At 41.2% G+C, this 18,130-nt stretch overlaps 1 protein-coding gene across 3 annotated transcripts in view; it reads left to right on the forward strand.

The window, feature by feature from the left end:
- Positions 1-302: 302 nt before the first annotated feature.
- Positions 303-18,130, forward strand: part of col16a1 (collagen, type XVI, alpha 1) — a 116,325-nt gene continuing 98,497 nt past the window's right edge. For 2 of the 3 annotated variants that reach the window (XM_079829455.1, XM_079829457.1), the window contains exons 1-3: positions 374-529; positions 7,842-7,935; positions 16,648-16,716. In XM_079829455.1, coding sequence (XP_079685581.1) covers positions 7,860-7,935; positions 16,648-16,716 — 145 coding nt within the window. In that variant the 5' untranslated portion in view covers positions 374-529; positions 7,842-7,859. Of the gene's footprint in view, positions 530-7,841; positions 7,936-16,647; positions 16,717-18,130 lie in introns of all 3 variants that reach the window. The other variant, XM_079829456.1, reaches the window with a different exon arrangement.

Below are 18,130 nucleotides of genomic sequence, written 5' to 3' on the forward strand. Positions count from 1 at the left end.
TTTACCGCCCAAGCTGAAACAGAACAAGGACCAGACGACTTTTTGCCGTTTACCATATGCTTACCATCAAAACTGTGGCAGCAGTTTAATATTTTGCCTTTGGCTTTCAGTCATAGATGACCTGTCTAACCCGCAGCGCTGTCTGTATCACCATGACCTCAGATAAGTTCCTCAGCCGTGGAATCATAGTAAAAACAAAAGTAGGAATTAAACAAAGCAAGACTTGTGGGAGGCGGCAGCGGAAAGAAAAGCCCGCGGCGCGTTTCCACACACTCAGCCGGAGCATCTGATGATGTCATCACGCGTTTTCTGGAGATTCTCCCATCGAGGAACGACAGCGAGGGGAAAGTTTAATAAAACAACTGCGAGGGGAGGGGAGAAAAGAGTTGGAGAAGGAGAACTCCCAAGCAAAAACTTTATCCACGCAGGAGAGGACTCTTGGAAGCTCTTTCAGCAAACTGGATTACACTAAGAACTGTTTTCTGTGGATTAATGTGGCCATAATTCATTGGATTAACGATCGCAGAAGGTAAAATTATGTTTTTTTTTATCTGACATATGGGAAATCTTTACGGCGGCGAGGATCCTTGCAAACTCCCCAGGGATATATTTTTTAATTAGTTTTCCTGAAACGAGACATTTGCAGCCTATTCCAAATACATTTCACGTAATTTATTAAACTCAATATAGGCCTACTGTATGCAAATAATCATGCGTTTCATGCTTTGTGGGGATGCAAATGATGTGTATCAGATATTAGCTATAGCAGTTTTTTCCTTTATTATTCAAATATTATTCATATTTTTTCAACTGAAGTTTTAATTTAATGGGACACGTGCATCCCAACACGCAGTTAGTCCAGATGTTGATTTTTTTTCTTGCACTTTTTACCACTTTGGTTTGTGGTAAAAACTTTTTGACTTGTTGCCCTAATCGTGGCCCCCCAGCGGTAGAGCGTGATTACGCGCGCGAGCTCGTGATTTCCAGCTGCGCTTTTTCTTTACTGCGTATGTTTGTTGTAACACAAACAATACGAAGAGAAATATTAATTTGTATAACTGGTTAAATTATGCAAACAATAAGAAATACATCTCAAAGCACAAAAAAAGAGAGAAAAAAAACATGCCAGTTTACTTTTTTTATTTTATAAATATTGTATTTAGGCTAATAATAATAATATTACATACATTGGTTTTGGCTTTTACATTAATACAAATCACAGCAGTACAGTCATAGGCCTATATAGAATGACAAAAAAAAAGAAAAAAAGAATGATCGCTGCTCTCTCCACACGCACATCTGGATAGCTGCGTGTCACAATAACGTTTGAAATATAATCACATCCCTGTGATGCTGTCTGTATGAGGAGAAGGGAAGGTTTGGAAGCATCTGCAGTGTGCAACGGTGCAATCTCACACTTCTCTCTGATAATTTACGAAAGTGGTGGGCATTGCAAATATTGCTTGTCATGATGCAGCTTTCAAAGTGTAATCTGAAGGACAGTTCTTCATGCAACCCTCTGGCAAGGTGCTTTTAAATTTGATACAGAGTTCATTCATGACCTCTTTCTTAACTTTGTAAGCACCTTCTCTGCCTAGGGTACACAGGGATTTTTTTCAAAATCAACCCGTGGGAGAGAAAAAAAATGCATGCTCTATCTGATGGTAAAACCATCTGCTCTAAAGCAGGGGGAGACAAGGTGAAGAGATGTTTGCAACATAACTTGTGGACACAGGCTATTCCCATTTGGAGAATTTGCTGCACATTCCCATTAAAAATTAGATGTAGTTTGATAAAGCCAGCTTCAAGCAAACCAGTTCCAGTCTCCTTGAGTGAGAAAGACGTTGCACCAGAAAAAAGGAAAAAAAGTTAAATGCTCCTTTGGGAAAGAATGATTGCAAAACAGATGTAATTGAAGGTTAAACAGTGCCGCAGACATGATTACAAATGCCACAGACCCGATTATAAATCTCTCTGGATTGCTCTCTGCATGTGTTTGAAGTGTCCTCTAGCTCCCAGGTTCATATAACCTAATGCTCTGTGTTGAAAAGTTGGGTATATGTGTAACTCGTCTTAGTCGACCTACTCCGAGTGGGACTCAAACCGGTGTCTCCGGTGTGGGAGGCAGGCGAACTAACAAGAATGCTAAAGACCACAACCTCTAACGTGCCTCTTGAGGTCAGGGGAGTGACGTTTACACGCTCAGCTCTTACTGGCCTACGTCTGTTAAACTCGTCCCCTTAAACCTCACTCCCATCCGTGTCACGGCACCAAATGTAACCGGTCCTACTCGACCTGCTCCAAGCGGGACTCAAACCATTGTGGGAGGCAGCTACAGCCGCTAGCACACCTCTTGAGTCCAGGAGAGTGAGGTTTACAAGCACAGCTTTTACTGGGCTATGTCCATTACACTCATCCCCCTAAACCCAAGTGGGACTTGAACCGGCATCTCTGGTGTGGGAGGCGGGCATGCTAACAAGAATGCTAAAGTCCACAACCTCTAACGTGCCTCTTGAGGTCAGGGGAGTGACGTTTACATGCTCTGCTCTTACTGGCCTGCGTTTGTTAAACTTGTCCCCTTAAACCTCACTCCCATCTGGGTCACGGCACCAAATGTAACCGGTCCTACTCGTCATGCTCCAAGTGGGACTCGAACTGTTGTGGGACGCCCACAGCCGCTAGCACACCTCTTGAGGCCAGAAGAGTGAGGTTTACAAGCACCGCTTTTACTGGGCTATGTCCATTACACTCATCCCCCTAAACCCAAGTGACACTCGAACCGGCATCTCCGGTGTGGGAGGCGGGCATGCTAACAAGAATGCTAAAGTCCACAACCTCTAACGTGCCTCTTGAGGTCAGGGGAGTGACGTTTACATGTTCTGCTCTTACTGGCCTACGTTTGTTAAACTTGTCCCCTTAAACCTCACTCCCATCTGGGTCACGTCACCAAATGTAACCGGTCCTACTCGTCATGCTCCAAGTGGGACTCGAACTGTTGTGGGACGCCCACAGCCGCTAGCACACCTCTTGAGGCCAGAAGAGTGAGGTTTACAAGCACAGCTTTTACTGGGCTATGTCCATTACACTCATCCCCCTAAACCCAAGTGACACTCGAACCGGCATCTCCGGTGTGGGAGGCGGGCATGCTAACAAGAATGCTAAAGTCCACAACCTCTAACGTGCCTCTTGAGGTCAGGGGAGTGACGTTTACATGCTCTGCTCTTACTGGCCTACGTTTGTTAAACTTGTCCCCTTAAACCTCACTCCCATCTGGGTCACGTCACCAAATGTAACCGGTCCTACTCGTCATGCTCCAAGTGGGACTCAAACTGTTGTGGGACGCCCACAGCCACTAGCACACCTCTTGAGGCCAGAAGAGTGAGGTTTACAAGCACCGCTTTTACTGGGCTATGTCCATTACACTCATCCCCCTAAACCCAAGTGACACTCGAACCGGCATCTCCGGTGTGGGAGGCGGGCATGCTAACAAGAATGCTAAAGTCCACAACCTCTAACGTGCCTCTTGAGGTCAGGGGAGTGACGTTTACATGCTCTGCTCTTACTGGCCTACGTTTGTTAAACTTGTCCCCTTAAACCTCACTCCCATCTGGGTCACGTCACCAAATGTAACCGGTCCTACTCGTCATGCTCCAAGTGGGACTCGAACTGTTGTGGGATGCCCACAGCCGCTAGCACACCTCTTGAGGCCAGTAGAGTGAGGTTTGCAAGCACAGCTTTTACTGGGCTATGTCCATTACACTCATCCCCCTAAACCCAAGTGACACTCGAACCGGCATCTCCGGTGTGGGAGGCGGGCATGCTAACAAGAATGCTAAAGACTACAACCTCTAACGTGCCTCTTGAGGTCAGGGGAGTGACGTTTACACGCTCAGCTCTTACTGGCCTACGTCTGTTAAACTCGTCCCCTTAAACCTCACTCCCATCTGGGTCACGGCACCAAATGTAACCGGTCCTACTTGACATGCTTCAAGTGGGACTCGAACCGTTGTGGGATGCCCACAGCCGCTAGCACACCTCTTGAGGCCAGGAGAGTGAGGTTTAGAAAGAACAGCTTTTACTGGGCTACATCCATTACACTCATCCCCCTAAACCCAAGTGGGACTCGAACTGGCATCTCTGGTGTGGGAGGCAGGCATGCTAACAAGGATGCTAATGACCACAGCCGCTAGCTTGAGGTCGCGGGAGTGAGGTTTACATGCACAGCTCTTATTGACCTACATCCCCCTAAACCTCACTCCCATACGGGTCATGGCACCAAATGTAACCGGACCTACTCGACCTGCTCGAGGTGCAAAACACTGCAGCCGCTAGCATCAGTCGCTATCGGGCCTCTTGAGGCCAGGGGCGTGAGGTTTACACGCACAGCTCTTACTGGTCTACGCCCATTACATTCACTCCCATCCGGGTCACGGCACCTAATGTAACCGGTCCTACTCGACCCGCTCCAAGTGGGACTCGAACCGGTATCTCTGGCGTGGGCGACCTAAAGACCCTAAAGACCGCAGCCACTAGCATCAGTCGCTAACACGCCTTTTGAGGCATACTGTCCTACATACGTTACATATGCACCAGGGTCAGCCTAACTTTCTTTTTAAGCCGTTAGGATGTTTGTAATGTCATATCATTAGGTTTTCACACCAGTTACATGGACCTTGCATTCCCAAAATAGGGATTTTTGTTTATAACCCAGCGATTAGCTGACAGCACTATATACATAAAAACAGTTTGTCCCTTGTTTGCACTGTTCTGAAGAGAGAGAGAGTTTAACCCTCCCTCTTTCCCTGAGCTCTCAGGCTCTGACATGAAAACAACGCACTATGCGGCTTCTTGACAGCCTACTTCCTGTCAGCGGTCTGCACTACAAAATGATGGCAGACATTTTAACAATAGCTAATTAAAGCGCTTGTTTATTAAAAATGCACATTTGTCACTTTTAGCCATTCTCTTAGATGGTCCCGAATTATTGTTTTCGCATGCATAGATTGATTGTAACTATCAATCTTTCATTGAAACACTATGAATTGTCGTTTGTAGCCCACATACTTGATTCCCTAACTAGTGCTTTTGTCATTTCGACTATAGACATTCACTTCAGATTGCTGGGCACTGAGCCAAGACAGAATGCGAGAGAGACTCTTTCCTTTATCTGCGCGGTCCAGCTGTTCTCGCTGCACGGCAAACAAAGTGAAATGGGAACAAAACAAGCACAAGCTTTAATTTCCATTCCGTTTTCTGTGCATGGAAGCGAATGGTAATGAGAAATTGCCCAGAGGCATTGAATACAAGTAATGGAGTATCTCCGCCTCGCTCACCTGAAATGGATGTTGTCTTGTTGACTAGAACACTGTTGATTTTGGGGTGAGAAGAGAGGTAGAGCTTTGTAAATAACTGAATCGGAATGATACAAACAGACGTGCGGGCGGCCGGTGAAAGAAGGTAGAGCGTTTCTCGTCTTCAGGTGATAGTGTACTCTCTGGGGCAGTGTTATTTCGCATGACACCTTCACTTTCGGTGTCTCAACTGGTACAGTGCCTACCGGTGGTATGACCTCAGTCGGAGGATGCAGATTAGGTGTTGCCTGCACAAACACAGCCTGATATTTACAAGGAAGCCATTAAAGGCAGAGGAGAAGACCTTGTCCCTCGGGCGTTCTGACTAATACATCACTCTGACAGGTGCATGTCCAGACATGCCAGTAAGGGTCACTTTGAGTGAGCAGCATGTCTGTAAACCAGGGAGTGAGGTGCTGTTGGTTTCTCTGAACACATGTAAACATGTTTGAGATGCACTTCATAGTCCGTTTAGTTTCATTATGTTACATGCAATCAAAGGTGCGGAATCCCTCCATATGCACTGAAAGATCATACGGTAACACTTTACAATACGGGTGCACTAATATGCATTAATTCATGCTTTACTAATGCACAGATAATCATGAGTTAATAAATGACTCATGAAGAACTAAACCATTTATTAATGATTACTGCATCAGCAACTAATGAACATTCTATATGATTAATAGATTGAGTAATATATTAATTGCTATTAATTCAATATAACAATGTATTCATTCCCTAATAACATATTATATTAACTAATAATGTAAATGAATGCATTAATTACCACAATGGGTCAAAGCCATGCATTTCAACTTCCAGTTGTCTGCTTTAATTAATCATAACGATTTGCAAAGGTGTCATTATGTTATGACTTGACTTGTCGAGGCACTTGACTATTAACTAATTGTTAAGGAATATGTCATTGTGGTTATGGCTTTTGAATTAATTTTGTATTACTTAATAGTCATGTGCCTCAACAAGTAAAGTCATAACATAATGATTCCTTTACAAATCATTAGCTAATGATTAATTAAAGCAGACAACTGGAAGTTGAAATACATGACTATACTTTGATCCATTGTGGTAATTAACATGAATTTACACTATTAGGGAATTAATACAATATGACACATTTAACTAATAACAATTTAATGATTACTTTTAATGAATTAGTTGCTGATGCAGTAATCATTAATAAACGGTTTAGTTCTTCATGAGTCATACATTAACGCATGATTATCTGTGCATTAGTTAAGCATGAATTATTGCATATTAGTATTGTAAAGTTTTACCGATAATACACATAAATCATTAGTACAATTAAGAACGTTTCCGATATTTTATGGCAAGGGAAAATGGAATTCTTTGTGTGTGTGTGGTCCAGGTAAACCCTACGTTATGAGAACAAAATGTAATTTATGGTCCCCATGAGGAAAACAGCTTAGGAGATAGAGATAGATAGGAGATAGAATATACAGTTTGTACAGTATAAAAATCATTATGTCTATGGAAAGTCCCCATAAAACATGAAAACACAACATGATGATGACAATAAATGTTTCTTGAGCACCAAATCAGCATTAGAATGATTTCTGATCAGGATCATGTGAGTAACGATTCTGAAAATTACATTTTAAAATATATTAAAATAGTAATAATATTTTAATCAAATAAATTCAGCCTTGGCAAGCATAAGAATCTTACTAGTACTTGGATAACCTTATGTAGCCTATACTTACTGTATGCCACAATACAATATGCTCTAATTTCATTTCAAGTGTGATGGATGATCCAGAAGTAATATAAGCTGCATGTGTTTTTATGATTTAATTGATTTCTACACAAAATGGGATTCAAAATGCAAATTAAACTTTTTTATTTCCAAGATGATATCTGGACGCCTCTTCAAGAATTAAACATGAAACGTGATGAGTTCATGCACAGTTTGAAACTTTTAGAGTGGAATAATGGCTTCTGTTTCACATATTATTATTATTTTTTAATAGTAGCTAGGCAGTATACTGTGCATTTTTCAGTATCCATTGTGGAGAAGCATTGTGTTTCTGTGCATGTGAGAAATGACACTGTTGCTGAAAGGGACAGATGGGCACTGTAATGATAATCGTCAAACTTCATGGGTTACAAAGCTTTATTGAAAATGCTTTGGATCATTAGCACATTTTATACTCCAAAAGCACCCATCCAACCCTATAGGCACCATTATTAATCTGGCCTTTAACCTCTATATTGATTATGACTGCTCCCACATGCTTTCTTACACTTTCCAGCAATTATTTAGAAGCTCTTTTATTGCAGACGTATGGTATTAAATGTAAAAGAAAAAAATGGGGTTGGGTCAAAAGGCAAACCCTTCAAGAATGAGTTTATAACAGCGTTTCTTAACACACCTGTTTCCTGATGATTTACGTTGGTCTTGGTTTCCCTCTCACCTGTTTGCTTATTCTTTTTTATCATGGTTAGGAGCTGAAGGAGGGAGTCATGAGGGTCATCTTTCTCTCTCTGGTGCTTCTCACCATCTGCTTGGGTCACGGGGGTCGACTTGCATCAGCTCAAGGTAAGGGCCTTGTCTCCAAATCAAAGGAGGACTTTGTCAAAGGCTGGTTCAAACAGCTACGATTCTGTATGTTTAATTCACACTTCTTCCAACATAACATTATGAATATTTAAAGGAATAGTTAAAGGGGTAGTTCAGTCAAAAATTAAAATCCTGCTATCATTTGCTAACCGGCATGTCGTTCTAAACCCATAGGATTTGGTGGAACATAAAAGGAGACATTTTGAAGAAGTGTAGCCTACAGGTCGCCATTGCTAGTCCCCGTGGAGACTGACACTGTCAAGCTTCAGAAAGCATGATATGCTTCAAAAGCACAGTAAAAGTATTTGTGCGATATATTCCCAGTCTTTACAAATAATATCATAGTTTTGTGTTAGAAACAGGCCGACATTAAAGTGGTTATCCACTGAACTAGAGAACCATGGATCAATGAATCAGTTGAACTCAAGAACCATTTTGATTCATGAACAAAGCATTCAGATTGGTTTGTGAACCAGACAAAGGAAGTCACTGAAAATTCATTCATGAATCATGTGTCACAGCTTCTCTCAAGAACTCATCTAATATAACTGAAGCAGATGTCAATATTAATCATTTTCCTCTGTCGGATGGCTTCAGAAGACTTGGAGCAGTTGTAGGGCCACTTCTATGATATTCTGTTGTATTTTTGCATTATGCAGCTTAAAAGTTAAAAAGAGCGACCAGCACCATGATTTTTTTTTGGGGTGGTGAACTATCCATTAACCATTAACTTAAAGGCATGAATGTTTCAGCAATCATTATTACATATTCAGGTCTTTAGTGACCCAGATCTATATCTAACACGGACGGATCTCTACCTGTCGTGACTCGTGATAATATAAAACTCCTGATATTAGAGTAACAATTACAGAAGAATACAATAAAGCATATTTTGTTAACTTTTGGAGCTTGGAAGGATTCAGTTTGAGCAGATGTTTTATACCATCATCGCTGTCCTCGTCAGAGCTCATTTCCCAGAACAATCAGCATCTGGATCATATTGACAATCTCAGACATATTCTCAAAACTATAATTTTCAACATCTTCAAAATCAATATTTTGATAGCTGACAGCGTCTTCACCAGATCCTCCATCAAGTGACAGTGACACTAAAATTTGATTGCGTTCAGTAAATCGCTGAGCCATTTCTACTGTCATATTCCAAATGAATCTGGATGCCCAACTACATATTATTGTTTAACAGAATGCCCTCTTTAGTGAAGGTGTATGTGCATACATTTGCTTTATGCTTAACAACAGTCTACTACCCAAACTTGTGTTAACCCAAAGTACTCATTGTTCTTTATTTTACAATTTCCTTTCAAATGTTGTTCTTTTATAAGGTCTGGTAATACTTAAAATGAAAAAAAGGAGGGGGGAAATCATGAAAGAAGGAGGACCTGTGGAAAATGGCTCAGCGTTTAAAGGGTGATGCCATGCCTTGTTCTCTAGACTGCCAGGCTGTGTTTCAAAAATATGGTCATGGAAATTTGGGACCTTTCCATCTTTCCCCGTTACTTTCTCATACAGCAGAATTGAGTTGTAACTGGGGGCCCCTCAGTATTGATTTTTTTTTTTTTTTTCTCCGAATGGCACTTTATACCCTCAGTTTCAGAAGTTTTGAAGTCTTTCACACTCAAACTACTGGCTTGTGGTTTAATACAAGACTGGCTTGTGCCCTATAATGGGAAGCAGAGAGAAGCTTTGCTTGTTTTGAGGCAGAATCTCCAGTTTAAACTTTGTAATGACTTGTTTGCCATCATTTATCACTTTATACTCTTATTACATGTTGTTTATGCACTTTTGCTTGTTAGGCTCTTCTCAGGCTGGGTTTCTGTGGGGTTTGAGGAAGGAATGAGAAATGTCAACACCTCCAGACTTCTATAATAATGCTGATTTATCTTATTATTATTATTATTATTATTATAATAATGCAAGTCTGGCTGAATGTAGCCACACATCATATACAGTATAAACAGTATGTTCCCATTAGTGAATCTTATGCCAACAATATTTTGTCGATTGATAATACACCGCTCAGGCATAACATTGACTTCACTGACAAAGTGAAGTGAATAACACTGATTATCTTTTCATCACCCATTAGTGGGTGGGATATATTAGGCAGCAAGTGAACATTTTGAACGCAAAGTTGATGTGTTAGAAGCAGGAGAAATGGGTTAGACTAGGGCCAAATTGTGATGGCTAGACGACTGGGTCAGAGCTTCTCCAAAAATACAGGTCTTGTGAGGTGTTCCCGGTCTGCAGTGGTCAGTATCTATCAAAAGTGGTCCAAGGAAGGAACAGTAGTGAACCGGCGACAGGGTCATGGGTGGCCAAGGATCATTGATGCATGTGGGGAGTGAAGTCTGGCCTATGTGGTCCAATCAAACAGACGAGCTACTGTAACTCAAATTGCTCAAGAAGTTAACGCTGGTTCTGATAGAAAGGTATCTAGTGGAGTCCATGCCTCAACGGGTCAGGGCTGTTTTGGCAGCAAAAACGGGACCAACACAATATTAGGAATATTAGGTGGTCATAATATTATGCCTGATCGGTGTAACTCTGCCTTCCTATGTTTAAGGCAAAACCTCCTGATTTGATTGACAACTTCAATCAAACCAAATTTGGTCATGGTTAAAGTCATCATGAAATCAAAACGGATGCTATTTGCTTCATGCATTCATGCATGTTCTAAAATAAAATAACTTGCTCTTTTATATTATGATTCACATTTTTATGTGACTTCTATATGACTTTTTCTCTTGTGCATTTCTGTTCTGATTGCACCATTTACCATTTCATCACCATGTAAAACTGTGCTTAGAAGTGATGCGTGATTGCTTGAGCTAACAAACGAACCCCCCAAAAAAACATTTTCCCACATTCAGCCTCCTCCCACATTCAGGCTTGCATTTCACAGGGTGGATGGCAGATCTCTGGGATGTCTTTTCTCACCCCCAGCTGTGCAAATCCCCAATTGACTTTCTCCTTAACGAGTTTCTCCAGGCCAACTTTGAGACCTAAAAATATACAATAAACAATATGCAATCAGGGACAAATAGAGCAGAGGCGGGGAGAGTGAATCTGAACAAGGGTAAGACACAGTATTTGAGCTTTCCGGATAATGTTAATGTGGAGATGTTTTGACTGAATCCAGGCAAGGTGATATTTTTTCCCCTTTTTTTCTCCCAACATTTTTTCTTCTACCCTGTATGTGTTTTTGTATTGCATTCTTTTGGCAAGTGAAGGACTTTTTATTTCTAAGAACCTCAAAACGATGAAGCAGCTTGTACAGTTACGCATCTCAAAATTAAAAGAATGCTGACTCTTAACGTATGAAATCCTAAACCCAAGAAACTCTCTTTCACTCCACTTCAAACTCTAGCCCTGTCTGCAATGCTTGATGACGTGTCTGTTCTCCATACATTTGAAATGCACCTCTCCTCCCCCTGCATTCAACTTTCCATCATTGCCTTGGGAGCGAGAGCCGCCTCCAGCTTTCCTATCTCCTCCCTGACATCTCCGCATCTTAATCCCGCCTTTTTGCCGTGTGAAAGCAGAGGGGCTTTGTAGAACCAAGAAGAAAAGGGATTTAGCCGAGTCTGTCTGATTTCAAAAAGTGAAAATGCGAGAACAATTCGAAATGAATTCTTTATCTGTCAGATAAGTTTTTGTTGGAGACATTTCCTCCCTATCTGTGTGTGCTGAGTTGGCTGTGGAGAGATTCAGGTGTTGTAGATTTTAAAAGAGCTCTTTGTAACTTGACAGGGCAAGAATACGAGTTGGAAAACCCATCACCTGCTCTCCTCTGCCACTAGAAGCTCAACGAGACGGCTCTGAGCTGCTTCTCTCTTCTATTGCTCTAGTTTCTCATTCTCATCTGATCTCTGAAACTTCTAAGTGACAGTTCCCTACACCGCAGTAACTTGCTAATGCACATTGATTGATGTACGTGTCTTTGAGCCAATCAAACCTTGCTGATTAAAAACTCTTCTCGTCTCAGATACCTCTGACATGCTTCTTCACAAAGAAAAAGTTTTTTTTTTTTCCAAAAGCCTTGTCCTAAAATGAACTTTTCAGTGTTTGTGGATCATGAAAAAAGGCTAATTGGCTAATAATCGGTTTTGGACAATAAAAGCAATTGTTTTCACTATCGGGCCGATTGTATCCTGTCAATCATAAGGGCCGGAAAAACGTGTCAGACTACAACTCTGGGCGAATTCCCGTTTTGGCACCCTTGAAGGGCACTTCGGGAAGGGGACGCCATTAGTAGGGGCATTCCAAACGAACAACAGCTCAATCCTTTTATGATGGGCCCTTCCACAAGCCTGTTAGCAAAGGGAGCATGCGATGGTCACTTCAAGGAAGTAATTTAATTGTTTAGGTCATGTGACACAGGAGTGAATCCTCTCGATTCATTTATGGTGAGAGTTTCCCTTACATATATATCCCTTCATATATGTAAGGGAATCCACTGCAATCCACTGGGAATCCAATAGCTCTGCATTAAACGATCTTAATGCATGGCGTGCCATGGAGGCAAAGAACCAACTCGAAGAAGAAGGGTAAAACTGATGGTTAGTTTCGCCAGTTACGTTAGATCTAGCATTCGGCCCACTTTGAATCAGACCCAGAGATAAAGTAGTGTGTAAGATTACATTTATTTGATTGAATGAAGTATAGAGGGTATGCACGTGATGTCACTGTTGGCCGGAGTGACTGTGGTTACACCCACTGAGTGGCAAAAAGACTGAGAGGCAGCATTGGTTTTCAGCGTGAATGCCATGAAAAACACACAAAACCAGGCCAGGCTCCTCCGGACTCGATAAGGATGGATGTATTTGTGCTCGTCAAATGATTCAATTTCCAACTTATTTCCGCTTCGGTGAGTAATGTAGCCAATCACAGACATGTTTGTTGATTTCTTGAACGCAAATGCCAATCACAGGTGTTAAAGTTAGAATCCACTCACCGCTCAAGTTTTTTTGTCCAGTGCTGAGTTCTGCACTCACGCAAATCCTCTCTAAAAAGTGTAGACATTATGTAAATAAGAGATTCTTTGTGTCGTCAGTTTCACTTCACTTGCGTTCATTGAATGAGTGACAGCTTTTAGTGATTATAAAGGCGCTCTTTGTGCATTGTATAGGCCAGTGTTTCCCAACCGAAATGGTGTTTTTTTTTCGTTTTTTTTTTTCTTCAAATTTTTCAAATAATTCTCTCTTTGTAAACTTTGTTCAATGCATGCTAGTGCTGCCGTATGTTCGAATATGACCAGTCATTTTCGCTGTCATCACCCGGGTGTAGTCCCAAAAGAATAAGTCGCGCGCGCGCTGTGAGAAAATTTGTCTCATCCGAAAGTGTGCACACGTCTCACAGCGCGCAAATATTGAGTTCTCTTTCAAGTCTTGCTCTTGAACGGACAAGCTCACACAAAAAGTATGTCAACATGTCCATCTTGATGAGTATTCTAACAGACATAGTCTGTATATGCCTTAAGTTAACTTTATACAGTCGAGAAAGACGACGCATATCCGTGCATTAGGTCTTAAAGGGGCAGTAGCCTTTACTGCTGTCTGTTTAATGTCAAACAACAAAAGACAAGGACATCACTCACTGCTCTTGATTGAATAGCTTTTGTAAGTTTAATAGGATTAATCTTTAATTTATACAGTCAAATATGCAATGTTATTTTACATTTGATCGATTTCTGTACCTGAAAGCTAATGTTAGACGTACCTGAAAAACCTGAAAAGCATAGTTTATTTTAGTAGTAGGCCTATCTTTGCTCAATAGTATTTATTTGTGCTGTTGCTTGTATTTAAATTATTTGTTTTTATTATTTTCTTTATTTTTATTTGACAGTAGTCCTTTTTTCCCTGAACATAGCAAATACTGAACCGGACCGAAACGCTGAACCTAAAACCGTGATACAAACCGAACCGTGAGCAATCTGTACCATTACACCCCTAGCGTAACGTATGCAAGGGGGTGCCACAAAATGGAGAACATTTTCAAAGGGTGCCATGACTGAAAAAAGGTTGGGAAACACTGGTCTAGGCGATATAACAAAATAATTAATAGGCTTATATTCAGAATTTGAATAAAACTTTTTTTCCCCATTTTTTCCATTCTTGACAAGCGGCCACATACACGCTTAAATACATAGGCCCATCCACATAAATGCAGGATTTACTCTCGAAATTGTGATGGCTGGCTACATGTCAATATCCATGGATCACTGGATCTTTGGTAATTTGTAAGGAACACTATATCGAGTCCAACCTTTCATTTAAACTGATAACCGTTTGTTTTACTTGCGTTTTCCCCAATTAAATCCAGTCATGCAGCAGCTCTTCTGCAAATCAGTCCCGGCTGAGGGTGGGCGTGTTCCAGCGGGAAAGTGACATCGATGCATACCTTCTTTATCATTTATTTGAATTAATTATCGAGAAAGAGATGAGATATGTTAGATGAGTCTGTTTAGTGCCTCTCTCTCCAAGATTTAAGATTTTATTCGGCTGTACAGCTGCTCTAGAGAAAACGGTGAAGTCATCGTCCAGCTCAGTTCAATTCTGGTGTCTGGTGTGGTGTCATGAAGGCAGATCAGTAAAATAGTTGAATACTTAGTGTCCCCAAAAACAGAAGCAACGGTGGCAGGAACCAAAATTCCATCTGTGACAGAATGGAGAAAAAAACCTTGGGAGAAACCAGGCTCAGTCGGGCGGCAGGTTCTCCTGTGGCCAACAAATGAGCAATGTATGATTATGATTCAGGTAACATTACAGATCAGAAGTCAGATTAGACCGGAACATTCCAAATATTTGTCAGGTTCCATTTGTCCAGAGTCATCACGCCGGAGACGGGCTTGTTGAGGATCAGTGCCACTGGCTGTCTAGGCGCAGGTCCACCCTTCTGATCTGGATACGGCCCGGATCCGGCTGACTACAGTAAACCTTGGGATAAACAGAGAGACTAATATTAGCATAGATGCCATTCTTATGATGTAAACGAGTACATTGTGTGTGAAGTGTTCCCGGTTCCAGCTGACCTTGTTAATGCAGCCTAATAATCATTTAACTGATTTGAAATATATAAATAATAGAATAGAAATCCTGAATGTTTCTGTGTGTGCGCAGCGCGATCTCCGCTCTCTGTGTACGAGTGCCATAGGCCTATGTGTTTGTGGTTCAATGAAAACAGTGCATTAATATAGAAGGGTGACTCAACTGACTTGGAACTACCTGTGCATTAAAGGGATAGTTCACCCAAAAATGAAAATTAGCCCATAATTTACTCACTCTCAAGTCATCCTAGGTGTATATGACATTCTTCTTTCGACCGACCGCCTTCCCTGTTCAATATATGGAAAAATTGTTGAAAGTTTCCCTGCCGATCGAAAGACTAACGCGACCAGGTCCGCTCATCATGACGTCACGTACGCATCTTGAGTTTCACTTTCAACATTCAACACTTTTCCACAGAAGGCGGTCGGCCAAAAGTTTACTTGATAAAGTTTTAAAGATGGATATTTTTCTTACACAAACGCGTCGATTCGCTTCAGAAGGCCTTTATTAACACCCCAGAGCCGCGGGGAGCATGTTATTTGATGGGCAGATGCACTTTTTATCGACTTCAAAAACAGAGCAACTATGAATCCAATTCTAATGCTTGGATTAGCGTGGACTTTTGTAATATAACTCCGATTGTATTCGTCTAAACTTGAGACTCTAAAGGAAGAATGCCATATACACCTAGGATGACTTGAGGGTGAGTAAATTACGGAGGTCATTTTCATTTTTGGGTGAACTATCCCTTTAAACGGTTTTATTGCACACCTTCCAGCCAATTAGAATCAAGTATTCAACCAGACCATGGTATAAACAGAATAATTCAAGGTGTTTTGATTTATGACTTTTTTTTGTTTTATTCCAGAAGTCATTTCACTCAGATATCAGACACATATCAAATGTCAAATGTCACACACATTTTCATCAATGCACATTTTCATCATGCATTTAATAGGCCTATTTAGTTTTAAAAAGTTTCAAAGGTAAGAAATGTGTTTAATGCTTTGTTTTTATAGCCGATTTATTTGTATATATCACATTATTGCTGTTAATAAGAACAGGTCATCTCTAATACAGAGTCATAATGCCCATTCAAAATTTTGAGTAAATGCAACTTCCTCCCAAAAAGTTGTTTACATCAAGTTGCACAATAGGGCAAAAAAAGGTACAACATTGGTTGTCAAATTCAGTTGTTCATTTGCAGTTTTATATTTATTTAGAGCACCAAATAAGCAAGGGACCACCATTAATGCCCCCTTAAAGTCACCATAAAACAGAAGTTGTGACGTATATATCTGAGTGAAACGACTTCTGGACTTCCACTGTCGCCCATCACTTGAGAGTGTGTCAGACCACCTGTCATTGTCTTTGCCACCATGCAGTGAGATTGGGAGAGTGATTCCCCCAGAGAAGAGCATGTTATTTTTAGCTCCATTTATATCTGAGATGGTGTCTGTCTACCTCAGACAACCTTTGTATGCCTCAACTCGTTCACCTCATGTTCAGGACCAAGTTTTGACAGGACACTTCATGATCGGTTGTACAAGTTGTTTTATGCAAGGTCTTTCACAGGTGTCAGGACAAGATCTGCTGGAACTTGACTACTTCTCTCTTTCTACAGGTGTCAGCTGCCCGTCCATACAGGTAGAAGACTGGAAGTTTCCTCAAACTGCCAGACACAACATTACAGGTAAAGACTGCTGCTAATGGATCTTTGTTAAAGTAGCCAAAAAGGAAAATTCTGTCAAGTCCAGAGGAACACAAAAGACGATATTTTGTTGAATGTTCTGCTCTGGTGGGTGGTTGTCTATTTCCAAAAAGGTCCATAAAAGTCCATATGACAAGTACGCTGTATTGCGAGCATTTTAAAGCAATATGATAGCTTTGTGTGAGGAACAGACCAAATTTAAAGGGTACATAACACACACAGTTTCTGCCAATCTCATATTAATCTTGAGTATCTATAGAGTAGTATTGCCTCCTTCATATCTCTGAAGAGTCTTTAGTTTTATCATATTTATTAAAGACAGATACGCTATACCGATTCTTTTTGAAAACAGCCGATTAAGTAGACTGGGTAAACCCAGCCTGATCTACCCGTGATTTGATTTCGCCCTGCAGCTCAATCTGGAAACCCGTACATTCATTTCTACTGCTTCTGTTACACTTTTGCGGGAATCAATCACAGACTGGCTTATCCACCTGGCGCGCTATTGGTGGGTTAAACACAACGACGGATAGAGAAGCGACGGGTCGTTGCCTGCTGATCACGCCTCTTGTGGTCTGATTGGTTGAAGGACTATCCAATTCATTTAATTTATGCTCATTTATCACGCCTCTTGTGCAGTAGAAAATACATAGAAGACTCCCCAGACCAATGTTCAATCTTAAATTGAGCTTGGTCTGGTGAACCTATTGAGCCAAATTCATGGAGGCATGCTGTGGGCGGAGCTAAAGAGTCACAAGCACACACACACCTATCACACACAAACACACACAATACATCATTGCATTATCCCTGGATAACTTTCGATTCACTATATACGTTCGTGTTGTTTACATTATATGCACTCACACGCCGATTGCCAACAAAACACAGACATTTGATGCCGTTTCACTCACCGCCTGCGGTTTCGACTCGTGACCGGGAACAAAATAACACACTTGCAGAACTCCGGAAAAACAAACTCCTTCCACTGTTTCCTTAACGCTGGGTTATTTGGGAAGTTGAACACAGTTATCTTTCCCTCACAACCAAAAACACACTTCTTTAGTGAGATTGTTGATTTCGTGGTCTAAAAACAAAATGACAGCGCTGCCGACAGCTCCCATAACCCGAACAAAGTTTGTTGATGGCCGTGCTCTCGCTCTGCCTCTGGTTAATGTGCACGACGCTCATCCGGGAGAAGTGCCCAAACAAGGATTTCCGCCCTTTATGACGTCATAAAGGGCCATACTCTAAAAAAAAATTCTGAAAACATATTCGAATCCTGAAGGAGTGTATTTGGCACAGAAATACTGTCATACGTCCAACTCGTTTTTTGAAATTTTGTCTGTGTTTAGCATGAGAAACTTTAACAGTGTAAATAAGTCAGAATGCATGA

Source organism: Gobio gobio (assembly GCF_949357685.1).
Source record: "Gobio gobio genome assembly, chromosome: 11".
NCBI lineage: Eukaryota > Metazoa > Chordata > Actinopteri > Cypriniformes > Gobionidae > Gobio > Gobio gobio.